Below are 27,832 nucleotides of genomic sequence, written 5' to 3'. Positions count from 1 at the left end.
AAATTTTAGATGGCTAAAGATAAGTGAGAATAATCTCACCTTTAGCCTGGGGATACGCCACAATTTACCTCTGGGGAATTTATTAGTTAAGTTTCTATGGTAAGAAACCAGCTTCAGTATAAAAAGGTTAAAAAGAGGGAACAAGGGCAGAAGAGAACACAGAGACAATAAACACAGAGACAGCTACAGCCAGGCTTCATAAGGAATAAACAGTATTTGACAGAATGGGACTTAGAGTCCCATTAATGACACCAATGTATCAGGAAAATAAATCTATTTCCAAAACAAAGGGACATTTTCCCTTGTTTTCTTCTGATGATATTGTTATTACTTGTTATCATGCACGCTAACTTTGTGAGCATTTATCACCTAAGCTTTTATATTGTTTTAAATGCTTAAAACATTTATGATTCAGCTGCAGGAGATGCATGTCCTTGATTTTCAGCTTAGATTCCCAGATCTCCTTTTTATTGGTTTTACTTCTCCTTTTTAGGAAAAAAAAAAAAAGGACTAGGTGTTTGTTTTTTTTTTTTTTTTAATTTTTCCTCTTCTAGTTGTGTCTCATTTCATTGCAGAAAGTACTGATGCAGTTCTTCAGTCTGACTATGAATGAAAACCAAGCTATTACACTGTAACTTCACTCCCTATTGTGTGGGAAGTAAGAATTGCATCATCCCCGAGATCCAGAACAGGAGATGAAGATCCCTTCTTGCTGGATGTGGACCAGGATTTTGTAGTCAATCTTTCGACCAAAGTAAGAGCTCCTTTTGTTTTGATTTGTTTCTTCTCTCTTCTGTTTTCCTCTCTTCCCCACAAAAATCTTTCTGGAAGACTGAAAAAAAAAATCCGAAAACCCCCAATTTTCAGTCTAGTATTAGGTATTTTAAATTTTATGCTTAAACACTGTAATTATCTCACACTTCTGCAACTCAGTATTTGCCATCTAAACACTTGTCTTTATGTGTGAGTACCAGGGAATTAGGAATTTCCCAACATGTGTAAGAGCATTACAATTAGAAGTCATAAAAAACACAAAAAGCAGGCATAGAAGCTTTGATTCAGGATACCTAAAGTATTGTTGGTACACAAATCTCAAGCCAAATGCTGCTTTTTGGATATCATTAGCTAATAGCTGCTCTTAAATGTAAATTCCAACCAATCGCTGAGGTTATTTTGAACACAGCTCTTTGTACTGGCAAATACGTTGACTGATTCATAAATAGAAATAATTAAATTCTACCTTTTTAAAAGGTGAAAGGCCATGAGCCAACAGATGTGGAATGAAAATCGATTTAGTCCCTACCAAAACTGAAAGCCTACTGTAAAAACAGCTGAAGAAAGTGATGTGACCCTTAAATACGGAGTAAAACAGCGTGTCACTCCACGAGACATAAACCCAATCATTCAAAGGCACGTTTAATCGTTAGACCGGATTAAAACATCTCAACAACGAAATTCCCGTCACTGCTCTTGGCAGCGTATCATCTGCCCTCATTAACGATTGATTCCGAGCGTCGGAGGCCTTCACTGCTGCCTTGGGACAGACAGGTACCAGGGGTTTGGGACGGGAGAGAGAGAAAGGGGGAGAGAGAGGGAGAGAGAAAGGGGGAGAGAGAGAAAGGGAGAGAAAGAAAGGGAGAGAGAGAGAAAGGGGGAGAGAGAGAGAGAGAAAGGGGGAGAGGGAAAGGGAGAGAGAGAGAAGAGGGCCAGAGAAGGGAGAGAGAAGGGAGAGAGAAGGGAGAGAGAAGGGAGAGAGAAGGGAGAGAGAAGGGAGAGAGAAGGGAGAGAGAAGGGAGAGAGAAGGGAGAGAGAAGGGAGAGAGAAGGGAGAGAGAAGGGAGAGAGAAGGAAGAGAGAAGAAAGAGAGGGGAAGGAGAGAGGGAAGGAGGCAGGGGCAGGGAGGGCAGAGGAAGGCACGGCAAACGAAGAGAGGGCAGAGGAGGGCAGGGCAGGGGCAGGCAGACGAAGGCAGGGGAAGGCAGGATACAGGAAGGCCGGGCAGCGGCAGGCCGGGCACGGGAAGGCAGACGAAGGCCGGGCAGGGGCAGGCACGGCAGGGGAAGGCAGGATACGGGAAGGCAGGGCACAGGAAGGCAGACCAAGGCACGGCAGACCAAGGCACGGCAGACGAAGGCCGGCCCGGGGCCCGCACGCCTCAGCCTCCCCGCCCGCCGGCAGAGACGCGCATGCGCAGCCCGCGGCGGCTGTGGGCGGCCGCGCGGTCCAATGGGCGCGCGGGGCGTGTGCGCGGGGCGCGCGCGGGGGGGCGGGCGGCGCGGCGGGCAGTCACCTGACGGCGCGCGCCGCAGTCGGGCCGCAGCCGCAGCCGGAGCGGCGGGGCCCGAGGGGACGCGGCCCGCGGGGACGCGCTGAGGAGCGGCGGCGCTGCCCTCCCCTCCGCCCCGCGGCGGCGGGCACCGAGGTAAAGCCGGGCCGGCGGGAGCGTGCGCGGTGCGCGGTGGGTTGGCGGAGGGAGCGCCTTTCGGGCGCGGGGCGCGGTGAGGCGGGGGTCGCGGCGCCTCCACATGGGCGGTGTCAGCGGCGCGGCCTTTTCTCCCCGCGCCACACGCGCTCCGTGAGGCGGCCTCGCGGGGTCGGGGCCGCCGGGGCGGTGGCGGCGGCTTTCCCGGGGCAGCGCCTCACTGTGGGTGTTCGCCCCCGTTCTCCTGAGGGCGCTCCGTGCCCTTGTCCCCGCCGCCGCTGGCGTGGCTCTCCGGCACCGGAGAGGCCCGGCTGAGCCCCGCTGGGAACCACACTGCCGGGCCGCCGCTGTGGGCTTCCCTTTGGGGGAAGGTCTGCTTCAGGCTGTAAACAACGAAATACAAACCCTGTCCCGTGCTCTGTGAGGTCCTTGGCGCGTTTTGGGGGCTTGGGGAAAAGATAGTAATGGCCAAAGAATAGTTACCCGTTTTAGCCTGACGGTAATCCCAAAATCGTCTGCAACGGGGTATTCCCAATCCTTATTGAACTAAAAAAAAAGAGAGAAAAAGTGTTCTAAAGGCAACCGTGTGTGGAGTAAATTTTGGCAAACGCGTTCATTTGAGGCACTTGAGGAAAGCAGTTTCTGTGTGTGAGAAATATCTGGCTGCAGTAATGGAATAATTGCAATCCAGAAGCGCTGTAAATGAAGGTGATGCGGCATTCACAATGCTGTAGCCTATAGAGTCAGTCCTTTAATCTCAAGTATTACCCCACACAGCAAGAAAAGGAAGGGCTGTATTCCTGTCAGCATGATGAGTCTGAATTAAACCATCTAAGGTAGACCACGAAATACGATTTGTAATATGAGTTTAACTTTAAAGATGACTTAAATAGCATAATTACTCTTGGATGCCCTAACTCAAGTGAGTAAGCCTGTGTGTACCTTAGCAAGCAGTGAGGCCCAAAATGGGCAGATTTGCAGAGGGAAACAGTTGTCACTGAAAACTGAATAGCCACTCTGTTTTTCAGAAGGGCTCCCTTTGACCTGGCTTAGTAAATCTGAAAAAAAAAAAAAAAAAAAAAAAAAAGAAGCTAAATCCCTTAGTATTTGAAATTCCTGGGAACTTCTGGAGTGTGTTTTCCAGTTTACTCTAAGAAAGAGCCTACTCTTGTTGTGAAGTGAATGAAAGCGTAATAAGTGGGAGTTTTGGGAAGTTTGCTTCACTAGCACACTCCTGATTTTAACCAAAAAGCTAAAGTACAGCTTTAGCTTCCATCAGCTGTATCTTTGAGTTTATGTGTAAAAAATAGGGCAGATGTTAATGTGTTAAATGTTTAATTGCTTTTAACGGGCTCTAACATTCTAATGCAAGGGATATTTTGAATGCTACTAAATTTGTTATGACAGAAATGGTGTAGTATTAAAACCCATGCCTTATACCTGATAGGATCAGGTGGGCACTCTTCTTAGGTGCAGAATAGACAGGTCTTTGCATGTGAGTTCTGTAATCCCAAATATTCCTGCCATGTGCTTCAGGGAAACAGTTCAAAAAGTCTCCTTGTCACATCATCCCTGCCTTCCAAGTTTGATAAAGTGTTTCTATAAACACTTCCATGGGTTTTCTTTTAACCATAGTCCTGCCTTTCTCCCTGCACTGGGCGTGCTGCTGTGGGGATGGAGAAGAGTGGTAGATCAGTCAGAGGGTTCACGTTTGTGTCTGAATGCTGGCATTTTCATTGTCCTGTAGAACTTGACCACTGGAAGTTTCATGGGGGAGGTTTTGGGGAGTAGGGAAAAACACTGTGGTGTTCGTACTGTGAGTCCTGTTTTTATATAGTCCTTAGTTAAACCAGAGGTAGCCTGTTAGTTGGTGCAGGTGTGGGTAGGAACAAAACACTGAGTGAGCCAAAACTAACTGCTGAAGCAGAACAACGTGTGAGGATCCACCTGCAGCTTTCCCTGCCCCTACTTCTTAATTCCGAGGTAAGCAGTCTGGAGAGAGGACTAAAAGTGATGGAAAGGCTTTACTTTGCTGTCACAAGTCATAGGCTGCATCATAAGTCACTCTGTTTCCAGCAGTGTGCAGTGTTTTTTGGTTAAGGGCCTCTTAGAGGTTTTTTTAGAAAGTTTTCTTCTCGTTAAGTATGAAGGGAAAATGTAGTATTGGGTATAAATGTGAGTTAGAAGGTCAGAGGAAGGCTCAACTGACTGACCAGCTACTGAAGCTTTAAAAAGGGGAAAGTGTGCTGTGAAGGGTAAATTGACTTTAGAAGCATTGGTGAAATACAAATAAATTGAGTTTAATCATTAAACATACATGGGAGAGAGTGGGAGAGGTGTAGCCTACAGTGTCAGTAACTCAGGGTCTTTAAATGAGAGCCTGTGTCTTAAAGAATATTCAGTTCATCTTAAAAATTGTGTTGAGATTTTGTTTGTGAATGACTTTATTTGAACTGTCAACATAATGTTTGTAGGTGTTTGGATTCCTGTCTTGGCCCATTGACAAACTACTGTGATAGTAAATATAGAGCACTTGCTTGCCCTCTTCATGCTGCTTTTAAGGGCATCAAATCACAGAATCTTGGAGTGGTTTGTGTTGGAAGGGACCTCAAAGATCATCCATTTCCAGCCCTCTGCCATGAGCAGGAACACCTTCCTCTAGATCAGATTGATCCAAGCCCTGTCCAGCCTGGCTTTGAACGCTTCAGGGATGGGGCAGCCACAGCTTCTCTGTGCCAGGGTGTCACCACCCTTGCAGGGAATGATTTTTCTGATAGCTAAGCCTGCCTTCTGTCTATTTGAAGCCATTTTTGCTTGTCCTGTGAGTCCTGAGCCCCTCTCCTGGAGCCCATTTAGGCCCTTGTGGGGCCTTTAGGATCTCCCTGGAGCTTTCTCCAGGCTGAACAGCCCCAGCTCTCCCAGCCTGTCTCCAGAGCATCTCTGTGTTCTTCTCTGCACTCATTCCAGGAGATCTGTGCCCTTCTGAGGTTGGGGTCCCCGGAGCTGGAGATCAGTATTTTATGTGGCAGCGTTCCAAAAGTGCTGATTTACTGGTCAGCTTAGTAAGATCATGTCTTTTGACATCATATGCCACATAGCAAATAGTCACCAGTTTCAGGATGGGAAGGCTGAGACTGTTTGATGTGATTTCGTGGAGACCTTTACTAGTGCTACTATCTGAAGCCTGGTCTAATGCATATATATATATATATATATATTTCAGTTTTATTATTATATAGATATGGTTAGTTCTATTAAACCTGTGCTATTGCGTTTTCATAGTAATGTTTCTGAAGTTCTTTCTGATTTGTATCTGAAATATTTTCAGATTTCTTTTCAGTTTCACGTACTGTGAAGGACAGTTATGGAAACAAATCAAAGTTAAACAGATTAATACCAGAAATGAAGTTCTAAATATAATTTCCAACCAGTATTGTCTTTGACTTGGCAATGTAGCTGTTTCACAGTTCTTTCAGCTTGTTTCTTGTGTCCTTCTAAGTTGAAGTACATTAAATGGTTAATTTAGTATTCATCATAAATATTTTGACATATATACTTGTAAATGGATTGTGATGGTCATTCAAAGTTGTTCATGTGGTTTGTTTAGCTGTAGCAATGAGTAGAGTATGTAGCTTTAAATACAAAGGTGTTTGTCTTAAGCAAAGGCAGGAGTTGACAGTAGACTTTAGCTGATGATTTCATTATCACACCTAGCTCTTAGTTAAGAAGAAATAAAACCAGTTTTACTTATATTTTTGGGGTGTTGTGTTTGTGGTTGATTTTGTTGTTGATAGGCGCTTTGGGTTTTGTTTTTTAGAAAGTTCTTTAGAAAGTCAGTGGATTGTATCTTTCTGGAGTAATTCTCTTTAAATACTGGCACAGCTGAAGGGGTGTAAGTGTTGGAATGTTTCAGAGGAGTCTGTGAAATTCCTTCAGACCTATTTCATTTTTTAACAGTGAAACAAACCAAATCCCTCAACGTGATTTTTATCCTTGATCCAAAAATTAAACAATTAGTGTCATCCAAAACAATTGGTAACTGTAGAGCAGTTTGGGGTTTATTTGGCTTTGATACTGATTGTGTCATCCTCTGAGGGAAACTTTTCAAACTTCTGTTCTTTGGAAAATGTCTATGGTTATGTTACATGGTATCAATCTCTTTTTTTTCCTTTTAAAACTTGGAGGCTTGTAACTTCTGGCATTCTCAGGATCCTCCATGCTCTGCTTCCCAAGTCCCAACTTCTCATATAGCTTGCAAATATTGAGAAAAAAAGTGTATATTCAGTCTTAAAACTTGGAAAATAAATTAAGACACTCAGCACAAACTTAAGACTTGCCAGACTTCTCGTGATTCTTTTTAATGCTCACTTGTGACTTGACAAGAGTCCAAATGCAGCATATAAAATGATGCTACAAAAATACAAACTAGTAATTTTTAAAAATCTCGTTTATGTAATTTAGCTGTGAAAAGTATCATCCAGGTGTTATAAACTAATAAAAAAACCAATTTAGAATGATGACTCTGCTAATAACTGAAGATTAAATGTAATTTTTTTCTTGAAGGAGAAAGCGTTGTTCTTGGGCAGCAAAGCTTTTTTGCTTTTTATCACCTTTTTTTCTTTTGCAGCCTTTTTGAAGATGAAGCAATGAGCATGCACACTGAAATGCTTGTTCATTCTTTGTCAGCATAAAGTGAATCAGCAGCTATTAACCACTGTAGACATTCATCTGTAATATAACTATTTCCTTAAAAGGAGACAGAGCTGGGGGCAAGGACAGAGAGATAAAACTGTAGGGAAAAAAAAAGCCTTTGCAGTGTTTTGAATGAGCTGTGTCTTATCTAAAGTGTCTTGTTTTTGCAGTAGTAAATGATAGCTGTCCCTTTGGACTTCCCATCTGTAGATGACAGATTTGTTTTAATAGGCTAAAATAAATGCAAATGTCAACCCAAAGAGAACTGATGGAATGACTCATTTGCTAAAACTTACTCAATAGATCAGCACAGCAGGAGTAGCACCAAGAGTTTGTTTTGAGGGTCTACAATCATATTTTTACCGACTGCTGAGGAATTTGAAGTGTTCCAAGAGCACAGATATGTTAGAACCATGATGCTGACTGAACAGACACTTATCATCTGCTAGGTGATAAATTGCTACTTTTATCATTTAGGTGATCACAACTGAATTTACATCTGGGTGCCCAAGTTCATGCAAGTTCAAGGTGTGCCCTGCCTGGGCTCTGCAGCTGCCAGGGGGAACTTTGCTCTCTGCTCTCTTATTTCAGAAGTGTGCAGGTGACACTCACTGTGATTGCTGGAGAGGATTGATATCCAGTGTGGTGCTGCTGGGTGCTTGTGCACTAAAAGACTGAGGAAGAGGGTTTTGTTGACAGTTTTAGTAATTTGGCTAACCTTTAGCTGGGTCATGTATGGGAATTATACAGTAGGTGCAGATCAGAAAAAAGCCAAACACTCAGACTGAGTTGATTTGGATGGTAGGGCTGCATAACTGATAGCTGAGTCTAGGAGTAAAAGGTTAGCTCCTCTTTATAGGAATAGCTGGATTGCATTTATTCACTGATGGAAAATAAGAGGCTTTTGCTCTTGAAAAGAAAGCACTGAGCTCACAGGATGTAACTCTTGTAGCTCAAGTGTTTTTGCTTGGCTCTTGCTAGAACTATGGCTTAGTGGAGCTTCAAACTGAAGGACCCCAGGTCCATTTTTACTCCTATGTTGCACCAGTTGCTCTTAGGTGTGTTACAATTGATGGTAACAAGGTCGATTCCTGTGTTTTATTTGGCAGTGAGTCTTTGAGACAATCGTTAAGTTTGGATCCTAGATTGGGCTAAATCTGGGTGCCTTTGGGTGAGTCCTCTCTTCTTCAATGTTCAGCTGGTGATGAGGAAATTTCTGGTCACGGGGGCACAGTGTGGTCCTGCTGGATGGGAGTAGCTGCTCTGCAGGGCTTACAGGAGTGCCAGGTCCTCAGCTGGCCAGGAGGAGAGTGTTAAATGATTTCTGTATCAAAACCTTCTCCAGACTCCTCTGCTCTTTAGTGTGGCTTTTCCTGAATTTGAACAAACCTGTAGCTTGGAGGGGAAAAAAGGTATGTGAGGATGGAAGCTGCCTCTGGATTTGGTGTTCCCATTCTATCTTGGTAACCATTAGATTTTGGAAGTTCATTTTCCAGTATTTAGCGTGAAGAGTTAAGATTGTAAAATGTAATCAGCTGTTTTTCCTGAGAGTCTAAGTCTTCAGAGTAGTAAAGGTATGACAGTCATTGATTTCCATGGGTTTCTGTGTTCGGATTTAGTATTTTTAATGACACTTAATGAAACATTCAGACTTTGAATGTTCAAAAAGCATTTGGTAAACATGTGCACAAATGTGTGTGCTTTTGTCACCTTCAGTGACAACTTCATGCCTTTAGCTTCCTTCAGCTCTTCCATGACACTCGTTTGTCCACAGGATGCCCTCTAAGGTGTGGTGCTGAGTTTGGGTGAAAGTTTGTCCACCTCGTGTGAGATTTTTGTGGGGGTGAGGAATACATCACACTATTGTGAGTTCTACTCGGGTGTTCTGTTCCTGCTCTTGTCCTCTACCTACACTGGGCACATTCCTCAACAATATTACCTGTTTTACTACTATTTTTCTTCTGTCACTTAGCAGTAACAGTTATTTATAGCTTTACCTGGTTTCAGCCATCATGGTTTGCATCTTTGGAATACGTTTGTTTTTTTAACTGTCCTTGGGAGACTTTATGGTTTACCTGAGGATCTGCACCAAGTGACTCTTCAAAGCAGAGACTGTGGTGGGAGAAAGTAAAGGATTTTAAATCTACCTTTGTTCTCCAGTCAGCTAGTAAAGAGCAGTAAAGTAAAGGCCATCAGATGAGCAAACTTGCAGCCTAATTTTAAAGTACCTTACACTCACTGTATCTCATTATTACTTTCCTCTATAATGTAATGAATGACTTTGAATGCATGAGGAAAATGAGCCTTGGATGAGATACATATTTTACAATGAATCCTAATATTGTGTGCTTAAATGAACGTGTATTCCTTTTTTAAATGTGGTTGCAGTACTGATTTTCAATAAGATAAGTATTTATGTGTTCTTTGGAAATAAATCAAGTCATTTGGATGTAAGGATGTCTAAATTTACTGAAGGGATGGTAATTTTGCAGGTAACTGTTGGGCATAGTTTTCCTAATTCTATACTAGTAGGGAGAAAAAAAATGGAGTTACTTCTCTTTGATAAAGCAGAATAAAGTTTTATAGCTGGTACATAGGAGGAAATATTTTTGTCCTTCTGCAAAACATGATTAATCTCAAGATCACTGATAAAGAATGAAAACTTTGCAGTAGCAGGCTTGGTTGTGTTCTCAAAGGAGAATTTGTGCTTCAGGTGTTTCTGTGAGTTTTATACCAGCGTGTGTGTATACTTATGTTCATGGGATTTTTAATTTTCAGTCTAATTTCAGTGAGGATGAGGTTATTAGGTGTGCAGGGTTTCAGGTGAGAGGAATGTGAGGAGTGCTCACAGCACTAGTTTTCTTCCACGAATTGAGGGTTTATGATAAGTGACCTTTCATGTTGTTATTTCTTTAATCCTTCCAACTTGTGTTATAAGAACTATTTTAAGTTTTGGAAGATCTTTTTGGACTCTCCATATTTTTGATGGTTATGTCTGCTACAAATATCTTAAATAATATTCTTGTGTGGTTTTTTCCTTCTCATCTTTTGCATTCAGTCCCATGGTTGTTGGCACCTCCTTTGTGAGCAGTGATTTCAACATACATCTGCCTGTGGAATGCTTTTTCAAGTTAGCTTACTTCTAGTTTTCCTTGATTGAAGGTTACTTTTAAAATACAAATAGCATTATAGGAGTTTTAGGGTGCTTTCCAAAGATATGACTTGTTATTGTTGTTTGTAGTATCAGTTTTCCTTTTTAATACCTGGGTGTTGAAGTTAATAACATTTCTGAGAGTGCAAAAAAGAGCCTGATAAATAATATTTGTAGAAAATTAAATTATGTAAAGTGAAGAATTATAGAAGGCCTATCCTCACAACAGTTGCAGCACAAACTTCTAAGTTTAATTGAATTATTTTCTCTACTTCATACCTTTGCCCCTGCTGTCCACCCATTCATAAATAAAACTAATTTTAAGAATTCTGTGTGCTCTAGAAGAACAGTTATGATAGAAGAGAAATGAAACAATTTACAGAAGAGATGTACTTTTTCTCTTTGCTGTGACACTAAGCATTCTTGTTGTGGATGTGTGTACAACAAATCTAGTTGTAGAGAAGTGATTTTGTACTCACACTGCTGTGGAAAATCTGCAAAATCATGAGAGATACTGTCCTAAACGTGGTGCCCTTATTACACAACTGGCAAACAGAATTCAGACATTCACAAGTTCGACCTCTTAGTTCTTAAGTGTGACAGCTTTTTACAGTGGTTACATTTTCTCCCTCTCATTTGATGCTTTTGTTTTCACCAGCATTTTTAGTTTTCTGGATTTTCTTTTTATTGTATTTGACAGTACCTAAATTTTACAAAGGCTGAGAGGAGTTTCGTGTTTGAGTGTAGCATATGGGTGGTATTTTTTTTGTTTTGTTTTGTTTTTGTGGGGTTTTTTTAAAGGTTCTCTTAAAGTTTGAAATGCTTATTTTATGCTGCATTCTATGTTATGGATACCTCAAACTTGTCATCCTGTTTAAATATAGAGGGTACATAACTTGGCTGATGAAGTTCTCACAATTAGGAAGTACAACATTCTGTCAGAGTAAAGTGTTAAATGGAGTTATGCTGCAACTAAGTATTTCATTCACTTGTCAAGAAACAGAAGGTAGTCTTTCAGTGTTGAAAGCTATTTTTTTTTTTTTTTTTGGCAGCTGAAACATTGGAAGCTCTCTCAGTGCTCCAAGTAGTCCACAAGCTGTTTTGAAAGGATGGTGTGTGCCTCACAGAGATGAGTGAGAAGGAGGAGTAACTCTTCTCTGCATTAATTTGTCTGCATCTATAGGAATAAACTGGTGTTCCTTTTAGCCTGCTGTGCTATGGAAGTGTAATGAAGTGAACTGGATATTGGAATTGATAATTTTATCAGGAAAACCCCCAAAGCAGCATATATGATAGGTATGTTGTCTGTCTAAGGCTTCCGTGATGAATTTTTTTGTTCCTGTGTAAATTGAGTGGAAATTAATTATTTCCTAAGTTAACAAATCTGTAGTCTTGTTATTAGGTAGATGAAAACATTTAAACTGTTTCCTTCCAAAAATAAGCCCTTTAGGGTTTACAGTGCATGGTGTATAGTGCTTTTCTCTACCACTTCTTAGAGGGGAAAACTCAGATTTAATTTTTTTTTTTTTTTTTTAATTTTCCCCTCAAAACTTTTATTTTCACCATACATTTGTACATTTTGGCAGTGAAGTTAAGCTTAGAGTGTTCCATAAGGGAGTGGGAAGGGCAGGTGATGCTGATGTGCTCTGCACTTTACTGGGGTCCAGACTAATGCTCTGCTGCTATTGCCACTGGAAATGGGGATTTTTATTTTTTTTCCTCCCTCTTTCTGTTCAGAAGTTCACTCAAAATGCCTGTGTGCTGTGAAAACAGCTTCAGCAGTGATTAACCAGGAGCACAGCCGGCACCGTGGCTGCTTTTTCCTCAGTGTGTTTAAATGTGGCCATGCCCTCTGCACTCCCCACGTTGTGAAAGTTTCCCCACATCTGAAAGCCGAGGATTTGCACTGGCCACAGCCGGATTATTGTTGAGCAATAGAGGGATGAGGCAGTCCCATGTCAGCTGGAGTGAGTCTCCACAGCTGTGCTCAGTTACAGGAACCCTGGGGTCAAGTGTCAGCTGAATGCTCGCTTTGTGAAGGTATAGTGTCCCAGGAATAGCAGAGTTTCTTTGCAGGATTGTTCTGAATCGGACTTAATTGGTTCCTTGATTGCGCAAGTGCGCTTAATAATTTTTTTTCTTCATTTCAATTGGAAGAAGGGCTCGATTGAAAGTGAAATACAGTGTTAAGATCAGACTTGGAAATACTTTCAGTCTTTGCACTCACCAGCAGAGCTGCCTTCTCCCTAGCCCTTCTTTTTTTCCTGCAAATTTAGAAATCTTCAGAACCATTACATATGAGTTATATATGTCCAGGTTTTAAGTATTGTATAAATTTAACTGTTGTTTATTATCCATTAAATGCTGTTGTTTGAGAACTTTGTCAGAAGGGAGATGGTATTCCATTGCCAGGTGATCTGAATCATAATGATCCATTGGGAAAGCAAACTTGTAACAAGTATGACAAATCCAATAGTCATCACCAGAAAAGGGGGGGGAAAAGTTTGCATTAAAGCAGTTAGAGAATTCAAATTTAAAAACAGAACATCAACCTACTAGAGAGAAAATCAGGGTATTTTATCAATGCCTGATTTGTTGAGCAGACAAAATACTTTTGAAAGAAAGCATAAAGAAAACCACATATATTTTAGTCTGCACCAGGCGAATCAGTAAACAGAAGTAGCTCACATAGTATTTTGGTGAATTTTAGTTTATGCATCTGTTTTATTTCTCTTTACATTTTCATAGTGTTGGAGTTAGAATATACCAATTACTAAGAGTGAAAGCTTAGATAATTTCGAAGTGTTACAGTAAATTTATGTCTCTGAATCACTTGGCAAGGAAAAAACTGTTCTCTATTGCTGAAGTTCATTTTTTTTTGTCTATCAGACTACAAAGACTACAATCTATCTTTCTCCTCATTCATTAATCATCCCACACAAACAATGAACAAATCAATAATAAAAAAAACCAAAACCACATTTACTTCAAATAAGATATTGAGATACACATATCAATGTTGGGGTGCTTTAAATGGTCATAAGCCTGTATTTATTGAAGCACTAATTTGAGGAAGAATTAGACCAGTGCACGTTTAACACGCCCATGTTTCAGTACCAATAGATTCCTGTTGGCCACGACTCTCAGGGGTACAACTTGTCTCTTTGCTCCCGCAGGTCTGAAGCACAGAAGCATGCTTTCCACTGAGCCTCACAGTGCCACCCACGATACAGAATGTCTCTGAGTGAGAACAACAGCGTGGTGTTTGCCTATGAATCCTCGGTGCACAGTACCAATGTGCTTCTCAGCCTTGACGATCAGAGAAAACAAGATATCCTTTGTGATGTTACCATTTTAGTGGAAGATCAGCGATTTCGGGCGCACAAAGCCGTGCTTGCAGCTTGCAGCAGCTACTTCCTTTCAAGAATTGTGGGCCAGGTGGATGCTGATCTTATCATCACTTTACCGGAAGAGGTGGGTGTCACTCCCTTCTGCATTTTACCTGTCGGTGCTTCTAATCTGCTTTGTTCACTTCTCTTTAATGGCAGGCTGAGTTAGAGTAGGGCATTTAAGAGCTGAAAGACAACAGCACACAATCTGGGACAACAAAAATATTTTTTGAATTCAAGTACTTCTTATATATTATATTGTAAAGACTAACTAGTGCCCTATTGGTGTAGGGTCTGTTCGTTTTTTGCCGGTGTTTTTATTTTTTTACTTTCATCCCAAATAAAAATTAAATAAATGACTACTGCAGGAGTTGCTTTCCTAGGTCAGTCACACTAAGAGTTTTTTAGGGTTTTTCACTAAGAGTTTTTTAGGGTTTTTTTCTTGTTTGAGCATAGCTAATAGAAATTTGTAAGAGAAAGTGAAAGGAGTAGAGTGTTTGTCCACTCTTGATCCTCGCACTCTTGATTTTGCAATGTTTCTCCCTTAAATAGAAAGAAGGTACAGTTTAAAATACTACTGCATTTTTTTTCTTTCAGTTTTATTGATGTATGCTACTTATTTGTAAAGCCACTTTAATGTTTTGTTAACTGCACTAAGTCTGCAGGTATCTTGACAGCTTCTGGATAAACCATCTTTACATTCTACTTCCCCACATTATAAAGGATGAATTAATGTGGTGGTGTAATCATTAGTAGTATAATTCTCCAAAGAATATTTCAAATGCTGTTTTAAGAATTCTTTAGATGGGTTGTAAGAGTTTACAGACAGTTTTAAAGAACTGGTCTCTATGCAGATCTTATCAACTTCCTTTCATGTGTTGTATTCTTTAAAAGCACATACCAAACAACTATTAAAGAAAACCCAAGTAAACAGACCCTCATCTGATTCTTAAATTGAATTGCATTAATAATTCATTATTTTGCTGGTAGAAGGATTGAGTGTAATTAATGCCTTGATATAGTGCTTTATTTAGCATAAACATACTGTTCATTTCAGTAAAGGCAGGCTGTGGACTTGAGTTTGAGTATTAATAGTGGACATACTGCTTTATTCTTCATTTGCAGAGGAAAGGCTCGAAGAAGTATGTAGTTGGTAATCTGTTTGTAGCTTTCTACTTGATTTCTTAGATGTTTTTTCATGTGTAGAAGATCTTGTGCAGTTTCTAATGAGAAAGTTTTTGTTTGCCTCTGGATTCCCTGATAGGCAGCTGTTGTGAGGACATGAATGTTCAATTAAAGTCACTTGCTCTAAAGGGGCTTTAAACTGGGAATTCTGTTTGGTGTACAGTTTTTGAGTGCATTTCTTCAAATCTATGGGAAGAAAAGAGAAGTAGGTGGCTGTAATAGCAAATAATCATATGTGGTCAAACTCCACTATTTTCAAAATTTGTTTACATCAGTGGAGCATAAGACTAAGTGATTAACAGTAATTGCTCTTTAAAAACTACAATTAAATACCAGCAGCATATTCTAGAGTAATTAGTATACAACTTGCTTTGAAATGCATCTTTGTGAGTCGGAGTCTAGTTACTGGTTTTCAGCATACAGCAGTGTTTTTCACTTTGAGTACTGCGTTGCCAGACCATTTTATTAAGAGATTGATCACAGTGAAGAAAACTGTCACAAAATGTGCATGATAAAATTGTATCAGAAGAATTGTTTCAGAGTGACTTTGACCAGGTTTTCATGATAGAACAAATCTGCTGCTTTTGTCCTGTACTCTGTCCTGCTGCCAGGAGAGAGAAATTTGTGTATTTGTCTGCTTAAACCCAAATAGACCATACTACTGTTTTTTTTTTTTTTAATTTGTTTTTGTTATAGGTAACACTTAAAGGATTTAGTCCTTTGCTTCAGTTTGCATATACAGCAAAACTTGTTTTAAATAAAGACAATGTGTCTGAAGTTTGCAAATGTGCAGAATTTTTGGGTGTCCGCAACATTGAAGAGTCCTGCTTTCAGTTTCTCAGATTCAGATTTTTGGACTTTAAATTGGATCAGCAGGAATGTCCTAGGAAGAAATGCTGCACTCAGAGTTGTCAGAAAGCAAACCCTAAAACTGGCAGTGCAGATGATGGAGACCTAGAAATAAATTGTGAAGTAGAAGCACTTCTAGAAAAGGAATATAGTCAAATACCTGAAACAACACCCTGTAAAGATGAAGAAAATGCTAAATCATCGCCTGTTCTCCAAGATAACCCAAATCAAAACTGTGATCCTGTACATTTTGAAAGGGGTAGTGCTTCCAGCTTATCTTCCCAATGCCCAAAATACAGAAAATTCCAGAAAGCTTTTGGAAATGACAAAGTTCATACTTCAGAGTCCAATTCCAGTATTAAAGACGTTCAGGTACCACCAACTTCTCTTGAGAAGGAAATACCTGATAATGATGGCATACAAAAAACTCAGCAGTGTGTGCCTATGCAGCTGATCTCAAACTGTGAAGAGCCTCAGGTAGAAATGGAAGAAGGGGAAGGAGGCATGCAGAAAAAAGAAGAGTCAAAGAGAGATTCTGTCACTCAGAATGTGTCATGTCCTGTGGAGAAAACGGATCTTGCTGCTTTCCCCCAAAACTCCGCTGCATCTCATGGACCCAATTCTGTCTCTATTTTACACAGTTGTGAGCAATATGGTAACTTGAATTTCAGTAGTATGCAGAACAGCACGGTCTTAGCTGAAAAAACTGTGTCAAGTGCTGGAGCTGGAAACGACAAGACTGAGAGTCAAGGAAACCCCTCCTCAAAGGTGGATTTGTGCATTAGGGAAGCCACTAACATCACCTCAGCAGGAGATCGAAGCAGCGTGGAGAGAGAGATCGCAGAACAGCTAGCACAGGGCTTCTGGAGTGACATTCACAGCACAGATGCCTGTCAAATACATTTACCACCTGCAGTTTCTAAAGAGTACTTGGAGCCAGTGTATTCTGGGAAAAAGTCCGAGTGTCCGTGGCTGGGGATCAGGATCAGTGAAAGCCCTGAACCTTGCTCTCAGCGAACTTTTACAACACTGAGTTCTGTCAACTGCCCCTTTATAAGCAACCTTAGCACTGAAGGATGCTCCAACACCTCTGAAATAAACAGTGGAGATTATGTTCAGGGACAACCACAAGAGCAGTGCCCCTACAACTATGTGATAAGTTTGGGAGAGGATTCGGAGACTGACACTGAGGGAGACAGTGAATCCTGTTCAGCAAGAGAACAAGAATGTGAGGTAAGAACATCCTGATGTATCCTTTGCTTCCCAGTCTCACATATTCAAAAATCTAATTCTGAGTCTTCTGTTTTGGTGTTTTTTTTTTTTTTTTTTTTTTTTTTTTTTTTTTTTTTTTTTTTTTTTTTCCTGTGGCTGCTTGTTTTAAAAAGTCTTGAACTGAAAGTTTAAATGAACATTCAGAGATTTATATGGAAAGTCATGGTTAATTCAGGGAGACTGAATTCAAGTATGAAAGTATATTTGGTCAGATACTGAAGTGTTGGATGCTTACTTATTAGATCTCATAAGATTTATTCTGGAACAACCATCAGAAAAGGTTTTGAGTCTTAAGGCACGCAGGTTCATTCTTAGATTTATTTTTTTATCTGTTTCAGTTAGATTTAAGAAAACTCTAAACTTCTTAGAACCTTTGTTTAATAAAAACATACCAGTTTTCTTGGTTTTATTCTAAGCTGTGGGGTGGAGGTGGGAGAAAAATGGTTCTTCAGATTTAATGTGAAGTGAAAATTAAGTTTTTGAGCTGGCTTCAGTAGCTGTGTATTTAAGACTGTTTAATAACATCACCTTCTCCAACACTAAGGTTATTTTTGTTTCTCCAACTGCAGTAATTATTTGGCACTTCCTTTCTTTGTTACTGCTTTAGTAGTGCTTTAGGCAGATAGCACACAAGAATAGTCTGATCCTAAAAGATTTTGTGATGTGCCTGGAACAGTTTCCAACTCAGTTCTTAGCATCATAGAATTGCAGTGTAACTCTTCATGATCACAACATTACAAAAATCATGATTCAACATCACAAAAATTCAGTTGTTCTTATCACACTAGGGTTTTTATCTTTTCAAGCCACAGGGCCTTACTGAGATTGAACATAATTGCAACTTACCATCGATACAAAAAGCTGGAATGCCAAAGAAAAGGCCAGAATTGGTTGATTACATTCCTCACCTTTATGTGACAGAGAAGGTGGCATCATTGCTGAGGACAGTACTCTGGGTTTTTTAATTTCTTTTTGCCTGTTTGTCACCAGTAGTAGCCAATCAGAGAAGAGATTTCTCTATGGTCTTCTTAAACTAAATTCAGATCTTTGACCACACTAAGGTATCATATTCTGCTACTTACTATACTCAAATTTAGGGATTAAAATAAGGTGGTCTTCAGTTGGACACTCAAAAAAACATGTGATTATTTTGTAAAGGTAAATGTTTTTCAGAATTAATCAACACTTTGTGATCTCAAATGCTTTTGTAGCTCAGGTATACAGCAGTAGCCAGAGCCTGGTCCTCTCTCTTCTCCAACACTAAGAAATAAAAGACAAATATTGTAATTTCTGTATTTTTAAGGAAATGCCCGTTTCAGATGAACTTTTCCTGCAGGGAAAAAACCACATAGGTATAAACATTTATGCAGGATGCAGACTTGATAGCAGCTTTGGGAAAACTTTAGATTTGTATTAGTCTTGACACCTGTTTTGTACCTCACTAAACTGTAACTCATCTTCTTAGAGTGTATCACCTGCATATTTGATGCACACACCAGGAGCTTTCATCCTACTCTGAATATGCCTGTAAGGATCTAGTAAATGTGCAAATATTCTATTGTTCAGCCTGTGCTTGAACTCCTGTGGTTGAGTCCCCTGGATTTATCCCATCATCTGATGGTCTCTAAGATGTAGGAAGAAGGATGGGTTGTGTGGTAAAGAATGCTTAAAATGGAAACTTGACTTGTTGTTTTTTGTGTCTATCAGTTCCACTTTGGGTTTACAGCTGTGTCTCACATTCTAGGTAAAACTGCCATTCAATGCACAAAGGATTATCTCACTTTCCAGAAATGACTTCCAGTCCTTTCTGAAAATGCACAAGTTAACTCCTGAGCAATTGGACTGTATTCACGATATCCGGAGACGCAGTAAGAACAGAATTGCGGCGCAGCGGTGTCGCAAGAGAAAACTGGACTGCATACAGAATCTTGAATCTGAAATTGAAAAACTGGTATGTATAAATATTCATTGCTGTTTTCATCTCTTTCTCTAAACATCTGGACTGGCTATCTGGCAGTAGCTTGAGAGTGAGGTGGTTTACTGCTTTCTCCACTCAAACTTAAAAAACTTTATCAGTCTCGTATAACTTCTTGCCAGCAGTTCTAGATTTTCTGAGCCTTGCTCTAAAGTACACACATCTTTCCTTCTGTGGACTTGTTTCCATTCAAATCAAACATACATCACAGCATAATTTTTAGTGAGTGATGTTTCTGAAACCCATAAGCTTTGAATTTAATTGTGCACAATGATTCCCAGACTGTTATCCTACACTGTTTTCTGCCTCTCTTCCCCTTTCTTGCTTTGAGATGTTGTTCTTCAGCTCATGGTATTGCTCGTGATCGAGTTTGCAGTTATGCAATTGTTAGTTGTGTAAGTGCTGTTCTTGGAATGTATCAACATGAGCTGGTGAGCTGTTTCCTGAGCCTTGAATGTTCAAAATGAGACCCTTGCAGTAAGGCGGAAGATACAGAAGAATTTGGGAAGTTGCTTGCCTTTTTAGCAGTTGCATCAAGATTGTAGCTGAGGAATTGATGCATCCAGATTTTCTCTGCAGCCATCTGTTAATATATTTTCTCCTGAAGAAGGCAATAAAAAGATAAATATGTAATTTAAGAGAAATGTAGGTAATCTAAGGTTAGGGTTATGTAAAAATAATGATGGCAAGAAGATAATTGAGTAGGTTTTTTTTCAGAAAAATAAGTTTTTGTTTGCCTCTATCATCTCTGTTTCGTAGTTGGTCATACCATGTGCATGAAATAGTTCAGTTCTTTAGGATTCCTGTACCCTTATTCTTGTTCATGGAGCATTTTAGACTTGGTGTACCTGGATTTGGTATCTGCATCAGCTGGAACATAGCAGTCATGTTGCATCTATTTTGACTTCAAAGTGAAAAGGAAAATAAAATCAGAGCCAAATGCCATGGACTGGAAACTTATTTACCTGTGTTCATCATCTTTCACTGTATCTCCTCCTACTTTTGCAGTGAGGAGATAGGCTTTGAAGGAGGCTTGCAGGTCCATAGAACTCTGAGCTGACAGAGCAGGTTGTGGTCAATGAAGAAGGTGCTCTGTGAGGAAGGGAATCAGGTGATTGTGTTAATGATATCCTTACCAAAGACAGTAGTTGCATTTCTGACATTTCAGAACTTTTTGCCTGGTTTTGTCATCATGTTGTCATTTCTCTTACGTAACTCTGTCAATATTTTGCAATACTTGGGCAGGGAATTAAAGGTTGATCTGCAAGATTAGACATGTGGTTGTTTGAGACTAATAATTATAATATTCTTCTCTCTGTGGACCTATGCTGGAACAGACTGAATGTCTGCTGTGTAACAGGTAGCACTGTGCAAGGCCTAGATAATGAGTGCTGAGTCTTGAGAGGTGAGGTCTGAGTTGTATGAATCATCCTCTAGGCACAAACATGTTCCAGTTGCATTTTTTTTTTTTTTTCAACTGTACTGATAAGTTTCTTCAGAAATTCCTGAAAAGACCCTGTTTGGAGCTGTTGACCGTGCCTGACAGTCCCAGATCATCAAATTTGTATATAAGTTGTACACAAAAAACCCAGGAAGGTTAAGATCTGTCTAGGCATGATTTCCAGGTGGGTGGAAGAAAAGAAGGGCTATGTGTGGGACATCCAGATTGCTTCATGCATCCTGGCTCCTGCCCTGCTCGTGTTTGCTGGGTCAGTCTTGTCTCAGACCTTTTAGACTTTGATCTTCTCATGGTGTCATCTGTAATGTGGCTTTCAGAGGGAACAGAATGGTGTAGCTATAGTTTAACAACTTCTGACAGGTAGACACTGCACTCTGTATTATCTGTAGACATTCTGTACTACCAGTTAGGAGATACTTTTAGGTGGAATTCCTCATCCTGGTTTCCAGTTTATGCAGCACATTGTCTTGTATTTGTTTCTGTTTGGTGCCTCAGAAGATGTTTTGGTGTGTTTCTTGGAGGAGTCCTGTATTTGGAACAGACTGCCCCCTGCCTGACTGAGGCTGGAGACTGAGAGGTGGTGCCGAGCACCTTGGTGCCTGGGCAGGCAGCAGGCTGAGCGTGGCTCAGCACCATGTCCAGGCTGAAGAGAGGCCACTGTGGGCTGTGTTAGCAGGAGAGCAGCACCTTGAGGGAGGGCAGTGGTTGTTACCTGTCTTGGCACGTGCAACACTGAATCTTTTGCTGGCTTTTCACCCCTCCCATTTGCAGGAGCACATTAATAGACTCATTAATAGCACATTAATAGGAGGAAGGTTGGGTGAAGGCCACTGGGATGGCCGGGCCTGAAGTACTTCTGTGGTGAGAAGCAGAAGAAATGGGGCTTTTATCTGGAAAAAGGATAGGGAGACCTAATGGCTACCTGCCCATCTCTGTGAGGCAGTCCTTGAGGTTATACTGCCTTTGGTAGTGGAAGGTCTTCAGCTTCCTGGGGGGAGCACTTGACAGCAAGAGAACAAGAGACATGGTCTTAAATTACAAGGGTGGATTTCATCTGAATATAAGGAATGTTTTTTCTTCCAGTGGGGCCAGGCAGGCAGTGGAGCAGTTCACCTGAAAGGCTGTGTGTGCCCTGTCTTTGAGGGGTTTGTGACGTGGCTGAGTGAAGCCCTGAGCAGCCTGATCTTACCTGATCTCTGACTTTGTTTTGAGCAGCAGGTCAAACTACAGACCAGCTGAGCTACCTCCCCTACCAAGTGATTCTGTAAAATTGGAAATCTTATGTTAAATTCTACTCATATTGAAGAAAAATATTGTTCAGTGCTGAATCTGTTATCTGGGTGTTATCTTTGATCATGTCTCTTGATCTTCTGTACTGATAAAGTCTTTTTTTACCTCCCATATGGCCTTTGCTTATTGACCTTTCAGGTGACTCTGGGAGTTCTTGTTGGGCACTAATGTTCTGTATTTGAGAATACACAAGGGCTGCTTAAGGAGGTGGTGACTTGTTAGAAGCAGCTCTTTCAGAGGGACTGTATATTCACATTCCTTGTACTTTCTCTTGTACAGTAGGATGGCTCTGCATGAGCAGGGAGGTCAGACCAGATGACCCTCTGTGGTCCTGACCCAGCCTTTGATTTTCACTTCAAAACTTTTTAAATGAGGGAAGTTGTGAGGGGTGATCTGCCTAAGAGAATGGGGAAGATTATTCTGATAAGTATTAAAAAACACCTGCAGGACAATGCAGGCATCAGTCACAGCCAGCTTAATGAGGGAGAGTCCTGTTTGTCAAGCCTGATTTCCTTCTGTGACAGGGTAACCCACCCAGCTGATCTAGGAAAGCCAGTAGATGGAATCCTCTTCACCAAAGCTCTTCACAGGATCCTTCTGGACAAAATGTCCAGCCCACAGCTGGATAAACACATCATGTGGTGGGAGAGCAACTGGCTCATGGTCAGGAACAAATGGTGACAGTGACTAGGTGACATCAGGTTGGCACTGGTCCCTGGTGGGGATCTGCAGGGCTCCATCCTGAGCCTGTGCTCCTCACCATCCTCATTAACGACCTGGACACAGGACTCAATGGAACACATGTAAGTTTGCCATTGACACTAAACTGGGAGGAGCTGTCAACTGCTCTGAGGGCAGAGAGGCCCTGCAGAGACAACACCTGGACAAATTGGAGACTTGGACAGTGTGTGACTGGGGAATGAGGCTGGAGAGCAGCTGGGCAAAGGGACCTGGGGCCTGCTCCATGGCCAGCTGAGCAGGAGCCAGCAGTGCCCTGCCACTGGGGGGACATCCGTGTCCTGGGGGACATCAGGCACAGCATCAGCAGCCAGGCAAGAGGGGCTGTTGTCCCACTCTGCTCTGCACTGGGGCAGCCTCACCTCGAGCATTGTGTGCAGTTTGGGGTGTAAAAAATGGCATTAAGCCGTTGAAGACCATCCAAAGAAGGGTCTGGAGAGAGGAAATCTTACAGTGGTGACTGTGGGCATTTAGTCTGTTGAGCCTGAAGAAAAGGAGACTGAGGGGAGATCTCACTGAGGTCTTCACCATCCTCAGGAGGGGCAGGTGGCAATCTCTTCTCTCTGTGACCAGTGACAGGACTCGAGGAAACGGCATAAAGCTGAGCCATGGGAGCTTTAGGTTGGATGTTAGGAAAAGCCTTTTCCCCCCAGAGGGTGGTTGGGCACTAGAGCAGACTCTCTGGGGCAATGGTCACAGCAGCAGCCTGGCTGAGTTCCAGAAGCATTTGGACAAAGTTCTCAGGCACAGGGTGTGACTCTTGAGGTATCCTGTGCAGCCCAGGAGCTGGACTCAGTGACCCTGAGGATCCTTTCCAGTGTGGCATATTTTATGATTAACAGCTGCTCCCAATATGCTGACAAGTAGAAATTTACTCACAACGTCCTCTTTCTACTAATTTTAGACAAAAAGAACCGGCAACAACTGTTTTTCTTGCCAAATGCTGCCTAAACTTAATCAGTTCTTTCAAAAAGAAGTTGTAGAGGTTGCAGTATGAGGTTACTGTGCATAAAGAGGATATCAGGAGGCGTGAAAATAACAAAACTTTCCAGGAGTGAATTGACATAACAGTAGTTGTAACACATACTCCCTATGATTAGAACTTAAAAACTGTTTAAAGCTTTGTGTCTCTCAAAACTGTATCTTATTTTAATTCATTAATTACAAAATTTAAAATGTATGCTTTGCGACATGTATTTATTTGGGTTCTTTGTCCTTTTCATTCAACTTCTTCATGATGGTCTTGCTTGTTCCCTGTCCTCCTTTGCTATTTCCTCATTTGTCTTTATTCAAAAAGTTGCTTGTTTCCATGATTAGACTTCTCAGTTACCAGTGTCTTTTCATCTTTAGTCAGTTCTATCAGAAGCCTCAGAAAAATTCACAACATTGAAGCAAACAAACAAGCTTGATTTAATAGAGGCTGTTTTTTTCTACTTGATATTTATTAGTGAGTTGCCATCCTGTTTGTTGCCATGTGCTTGGACAATCCTGCTACATTATCTCTATGTTGTCAGATCTTAAGCATATCTTCCTTCTTTTTCTTCAATTTTCTGTCTAATTTAGGAACTATACTTAACTCCATTGTTGGTCCTATAGTGGATTTGGCACTTCTTGAGAATGGAAGTTACTTTCACCTAGTGCAATAGTATCAATAATTAAAATGTGGTGTTTGATTTTTCAGCATTTCAATTTTAAAATACAGATCTCTATGAAGACTGCTTAATATTTTGTTGACTCATTGGTAATGGTTTGTGTTACCCTGTAGATCAAGTGTTTCAGGAATAATTACAGGAAGTGCAACTATGTTTCATTTATTCAATAATTGCAAATTACTCCTTTGTTTGCCAGCATGAGTTAGGAAAAAGCTGCACATCTGAAAAATCCCATCTAATGGTTTAGCTGATGATGCTTCCAGGGAGGTTAGGATTCACCTTTTGGTATGTTTGACTGTGTTGCTGCTTACTTTGGTAATGCCAAATTACTTCTGTTTCAGCAGACCAGAGTATTTAAAGTCTTGTTTTAGCTTTGATAGGAGCTTAAACCATAGTTTTTATGTTAAAATGTGGACTAAAACACTGTTTTTTCTTTTTGCAGCAAAATGAGAAGGAGAATTTGCTGAAGGAAAGAAACCTCATTTTATCGACTCTGGGTGAGACAAAGCAGAATCTGAGTGGACTTTGCCAGCAGGTGTGTAAGGAAGCAGCCTTGAGTCAAGAGCAAATCCAAATACTTGCAAAATATTCTTCTTCAGATTGTCCACTCTCGTTTTTGTTCCCGAGAAGAGAACAAACAGCTCCATCTGACAGCGAGCTTGTGGCACCAGCACCTGCAGAATCAGCCAATGGCCTTTCAGGTGTCACACCTACAGCTGAGCAGAGCTCCTGTTTCCAGTGTGTCAAAAGTGTGTGTGAGGCCACGTACAATCAAGTACAAGAAGTGGCACCAGTTTCTGCCAGCACACTGGAGCCAGCATCGCTCGTGGAGCCGTGTGGGCAGAGCAGTGGCATCACAGACTTCTGCCAGCAAATGACTGACAAATGCACTACAGATGAGTGAATCTCTCCTCCTTCCCACTGCCAGCCTGTCAGCAGTGGGATTGAGCATTATTGGAAAGTAACTTACTAAGTGAGAGGAAAGATAAAAGTTTAATCTTTTGAAACTATATTGACAGTTACATGGTCACCATTATTAGTTGGCAAGCTTTGGGTTTGCTCTCTGTAGTTCCAGAAAGTAATTTGTGTGTGTCAGCCTTGGAGCTTTCTGTGTGGTGATGCCAGGGAGGGTTCAGGAAAGCTGTTGGAAAGTACAAGCTCCATTCACAGGTGCTTATTTGTGAGGAAGTTTTGTTCATGTGTAAAGCAGCCTTACTCGATTTATGCCACAGTATTTAATGCCACTCTGTGTTTGAAGGAAAGCCTCCTGACAGCTGTTGATGCACAATGCCTGGAATTCTTCTTCTAAGACATCTTTTTTTCCTGGTAGACAAACCTTAAGAAGCATATAATAGCTCTGTCAATGTTCGTTTTGTAGATGGGCTAAGGAACATGGTGGGATGAGAAGATTCTGGTAAGTGCACTCTGGAAATATCTCCTTGATTCCTGCTGTTCCACTCCCAGCCCAGAGAAGGCTTTTACTGAATTGAAGCAGTAGGCTACTACTAGTGGTAGAATTGAAAGTGCTTTTGTCTTGTCTCTAGTACAGAATTAAAAGAAGTGGAGCAGCAGAGGTGCTGCCACGTACTGCTCTCTTCTCTAAATTCAGTGGGAGGAATAACAAGGCACTGTGAAAGGCAGACAGTGAAACTGGTGCAGTTCTTGGATGAGTGTGCATTAGATCCTCTGGCATCTGAATCCCATAGGCTTATCAAACCTCACTGCTGTATTGTGACTTCCTGTCCTGGCACCTTCAAAGCTTGCTGCTTGTTTGTGGCAAGCTGGAATCAAAGTATTGCAAAAGTCTAAGGACAGACTTTTTTCTTTTTTTTTAAATTTTATTTTTTTAAGGTATTCAGGCGCCACATTTTTTTCCTTTCAGTGCCTAACTGCCTAAAGTAAGTTACAAATATTTGTTCTCTGATCACTGGGACCAGTAAAGTTCTATTTCAGAATCAGTCTTCAGGATACTTTATGGCTAAACCTGTATTATATTTTCAATGGCTTGTGCTATTAGCATAGATATATATATAAAAAGTTTATTGAAGAAATGAGCTGGAGATATTTCCTTTATTACTTTGTGAAGGAGAAATTCAGCTACTGAAAATAATCCCCATTTTTTAGATTTTTACATAGCAGTGGATGCATATTGTATACCAATGATGCTTTGTTATTTAGATGTTATTCTCACACCAGAACTAAGTATTGAACCTCACCACAGAAAACTTTGGGTTTGCTGGTTTACAAAACATGAAGAATCTTGTACAAGCCAGTGGAATTCTTCATTTCCTACCTCAGAATGTGTATTAGTTTTTTGTGTCTTTGTGTGCATGTACAGTAGGCAGAACTAAGCAAAGGCCCTTGTAAATACTGCTGTTCAGTTTTCCCTTGCAGTGAGACAAAACTTGTTCTTGGCAAGGCTCTTTATTTCTTTCCTCTCCCCCATAGGTAACATAGCATTAATAAATACAGTAAGCCACTTATTTAAAACAAAAATTTAAAAATTGACAGATTTCAGCAGGACTTCTTATAACCAGCACGTAACACAAATGACCATACTACCTCACCTATGGGACTGAAAGTTGATTCAAATCTCTAGTGAATCCTTGGATTTTCATCATGTATCATTACTTTTTTTAAGTGAAAAAAATATGCTAATGGAGTATAGCTTGTATAAATCACAATGCTTGCAGTAATCGAAATTCAGGAATAAATACTGCACGGCAGACATCCTGATAATTGAACTGAAATTGTTTTAAATTACTATCATTGAGATATGATGATGCTGTATATGTATTACTTTATGAAGCTCTCTGGGCTTTTTCTCCAGTTCCTGTAGATTCCTGGTTCATTTAATCCTGTCTCCCTCCCAGGCTGCCACTCTGGGAAGCATTTTGCTCTTATGTCTCCATTTAAAAAGCAAACCAACAAGAAACAATCAAAAGCAAATTTCAAAGCCCAATTCAGTCTGTTGTTCATAAGGACTCTCGCTTTTAAAGCTGGTGATACTCTGAAATGACGTGGACAGTGGTGTTAAAGCATTGTCCTAAAATTCCTTGAGCTAAATTCTGTGTTATAACGAGGTGGAGCACCTCTGTAGGGAATGGTTGGTTAGGAGCTTATCCAGTGGCCCAAACCCTGCCACACTTGGCTGCAGATGTGGGAAAACCAGGTGAGTGATGACCAAGTGTGAGACTGAATATCCCTAAAGAGTTGTGCTCTCCTGCTGCAGTTGGGGGATCAGCCCAAGGCTGAATTCCACAGAGCTGATGGTGGAGGGATTCCAGGGCAGGAATCATGGCACTGTCCTATGAGAAAAGTAATCATGTTTTTAAACCTGATAGGAACTTGATGAAGTTTGAGGGTAGGTTTTTGCCTGACCAGCTGCATCTAAATAATTTTTAAAGTATTTATTTAATACCATAGACCTACAAGTTGCATGTTGACTTCTATAAGCCTATATCATCAACTTGCAAATGTTATGAATGAATGACAATTTTATGATACAGAATTCTCAGGAAAAATGTTTTTGGAGTTTGGTTTTTTTTTTCTTCCAGTAAAGAAATACTCGATTTTGAAATTGTAAAATACTTTGTTAAAGCATGTTTTAAAATACTTTGGACAGACTATCTTAAAGCCATAAGGGTATGATGGCATGCAGATTGTAAAATAAACAGATAATTACAACAATTGATTTTGTATTTTTCATAATTCAGTATTTTCTAAGTCTACAATAAAAACCACTATCCTTTCTACAAA

At 40.7% G+C, this 27,832-nt stretch overlaps 1 protein-coding gene across 4 annotated transcripts; it reads left to right on the top strand.

Moving 5' to 3' along the window:
- Nucleotides 1-2,294: 2,294 nt before the first annotated feature.
- BACH1 (BTB domain and CNC homolog 1) lies at nucleotides 2,295-27,832 on the top strand. 4 transcript variants are annotated; one of them, XM_066340596.1, is made up of 7 exons: nucleotides 2,295-2,421; nucleotides 11,317-11,560; nucleotides 13,441-13,738; nucleotides 15,535-16,920; nucleotides 18,704-18,910; nucleotides 24,516-24,570; nucleotides 24,673-27,832. In XM_066340596.1, exons 3-7 carry the CDS (start codon nucleotides 13,499-13,501, stop codon nucleotides 24,975-24,977), a joined length of 2,193 nt encoding a protein of 730 aa, XP_066196693.1. In that variant the 5' UTR covers nucleotides 2,295-2,421; nucleotides 11,317-11,560; nucleotides 13,441-13,498; the 3' UTR covers nucleotides 24,978-27,832. The 4 variants fall into 4 exon arrangements, with proteins under 4 accessions (XP_066196693.1, XP_066196694.1, XP_066196691.1 ...); XM_066340597.1 differs by having other exon boundaries at nucleotides 15,673-16,920; nucleotides 24,516-27,832; XM_066340594.1 differs by having other exon boundaries at nucleotides 24,516-27,832.

This window comes from Sylvia atricapilla, chromosome 2 (assembly GCF_009819655.1).
Source record: "Sylvia atricapilla isolate bSylAtr1 chromosome 2, bSylAtr1.pri, whole genome shotgun sequence".
NCBI classification, from domain to species: domain Eukaryota; kingdom Metazoa; phylum Chordata; class Aves; order Passeriformes; family Sylviidae; genus Sylvia; species Sylvia atricapilla.
This window is presented reverse-complemented; position numbering and strand designations above follow the sequence as displayed.

Coding starts and splice junctions, on each gene's coding strand:
- BACH1 (XM_066340595.1), top strand. CDS start 13,499: ATGTCTCTGAGTGAGAACAACAGCGTGGTGTTTGCCTATGAATCCTCG. Junction 13,739..15,534: donor TCATCACTTTACCGGAAGAG/GTGGGTGTCACT, acceptor TTTTTGTTATAG/GTAACACTTAAAGGATTTAG. Junction 18,911..24,515: donor AATCTGAAATTGAAAAACTG/GTATGTATAAAT, acceptor TTCTTTTTGCAG/CAAAATGAGAAGGAGAATTT.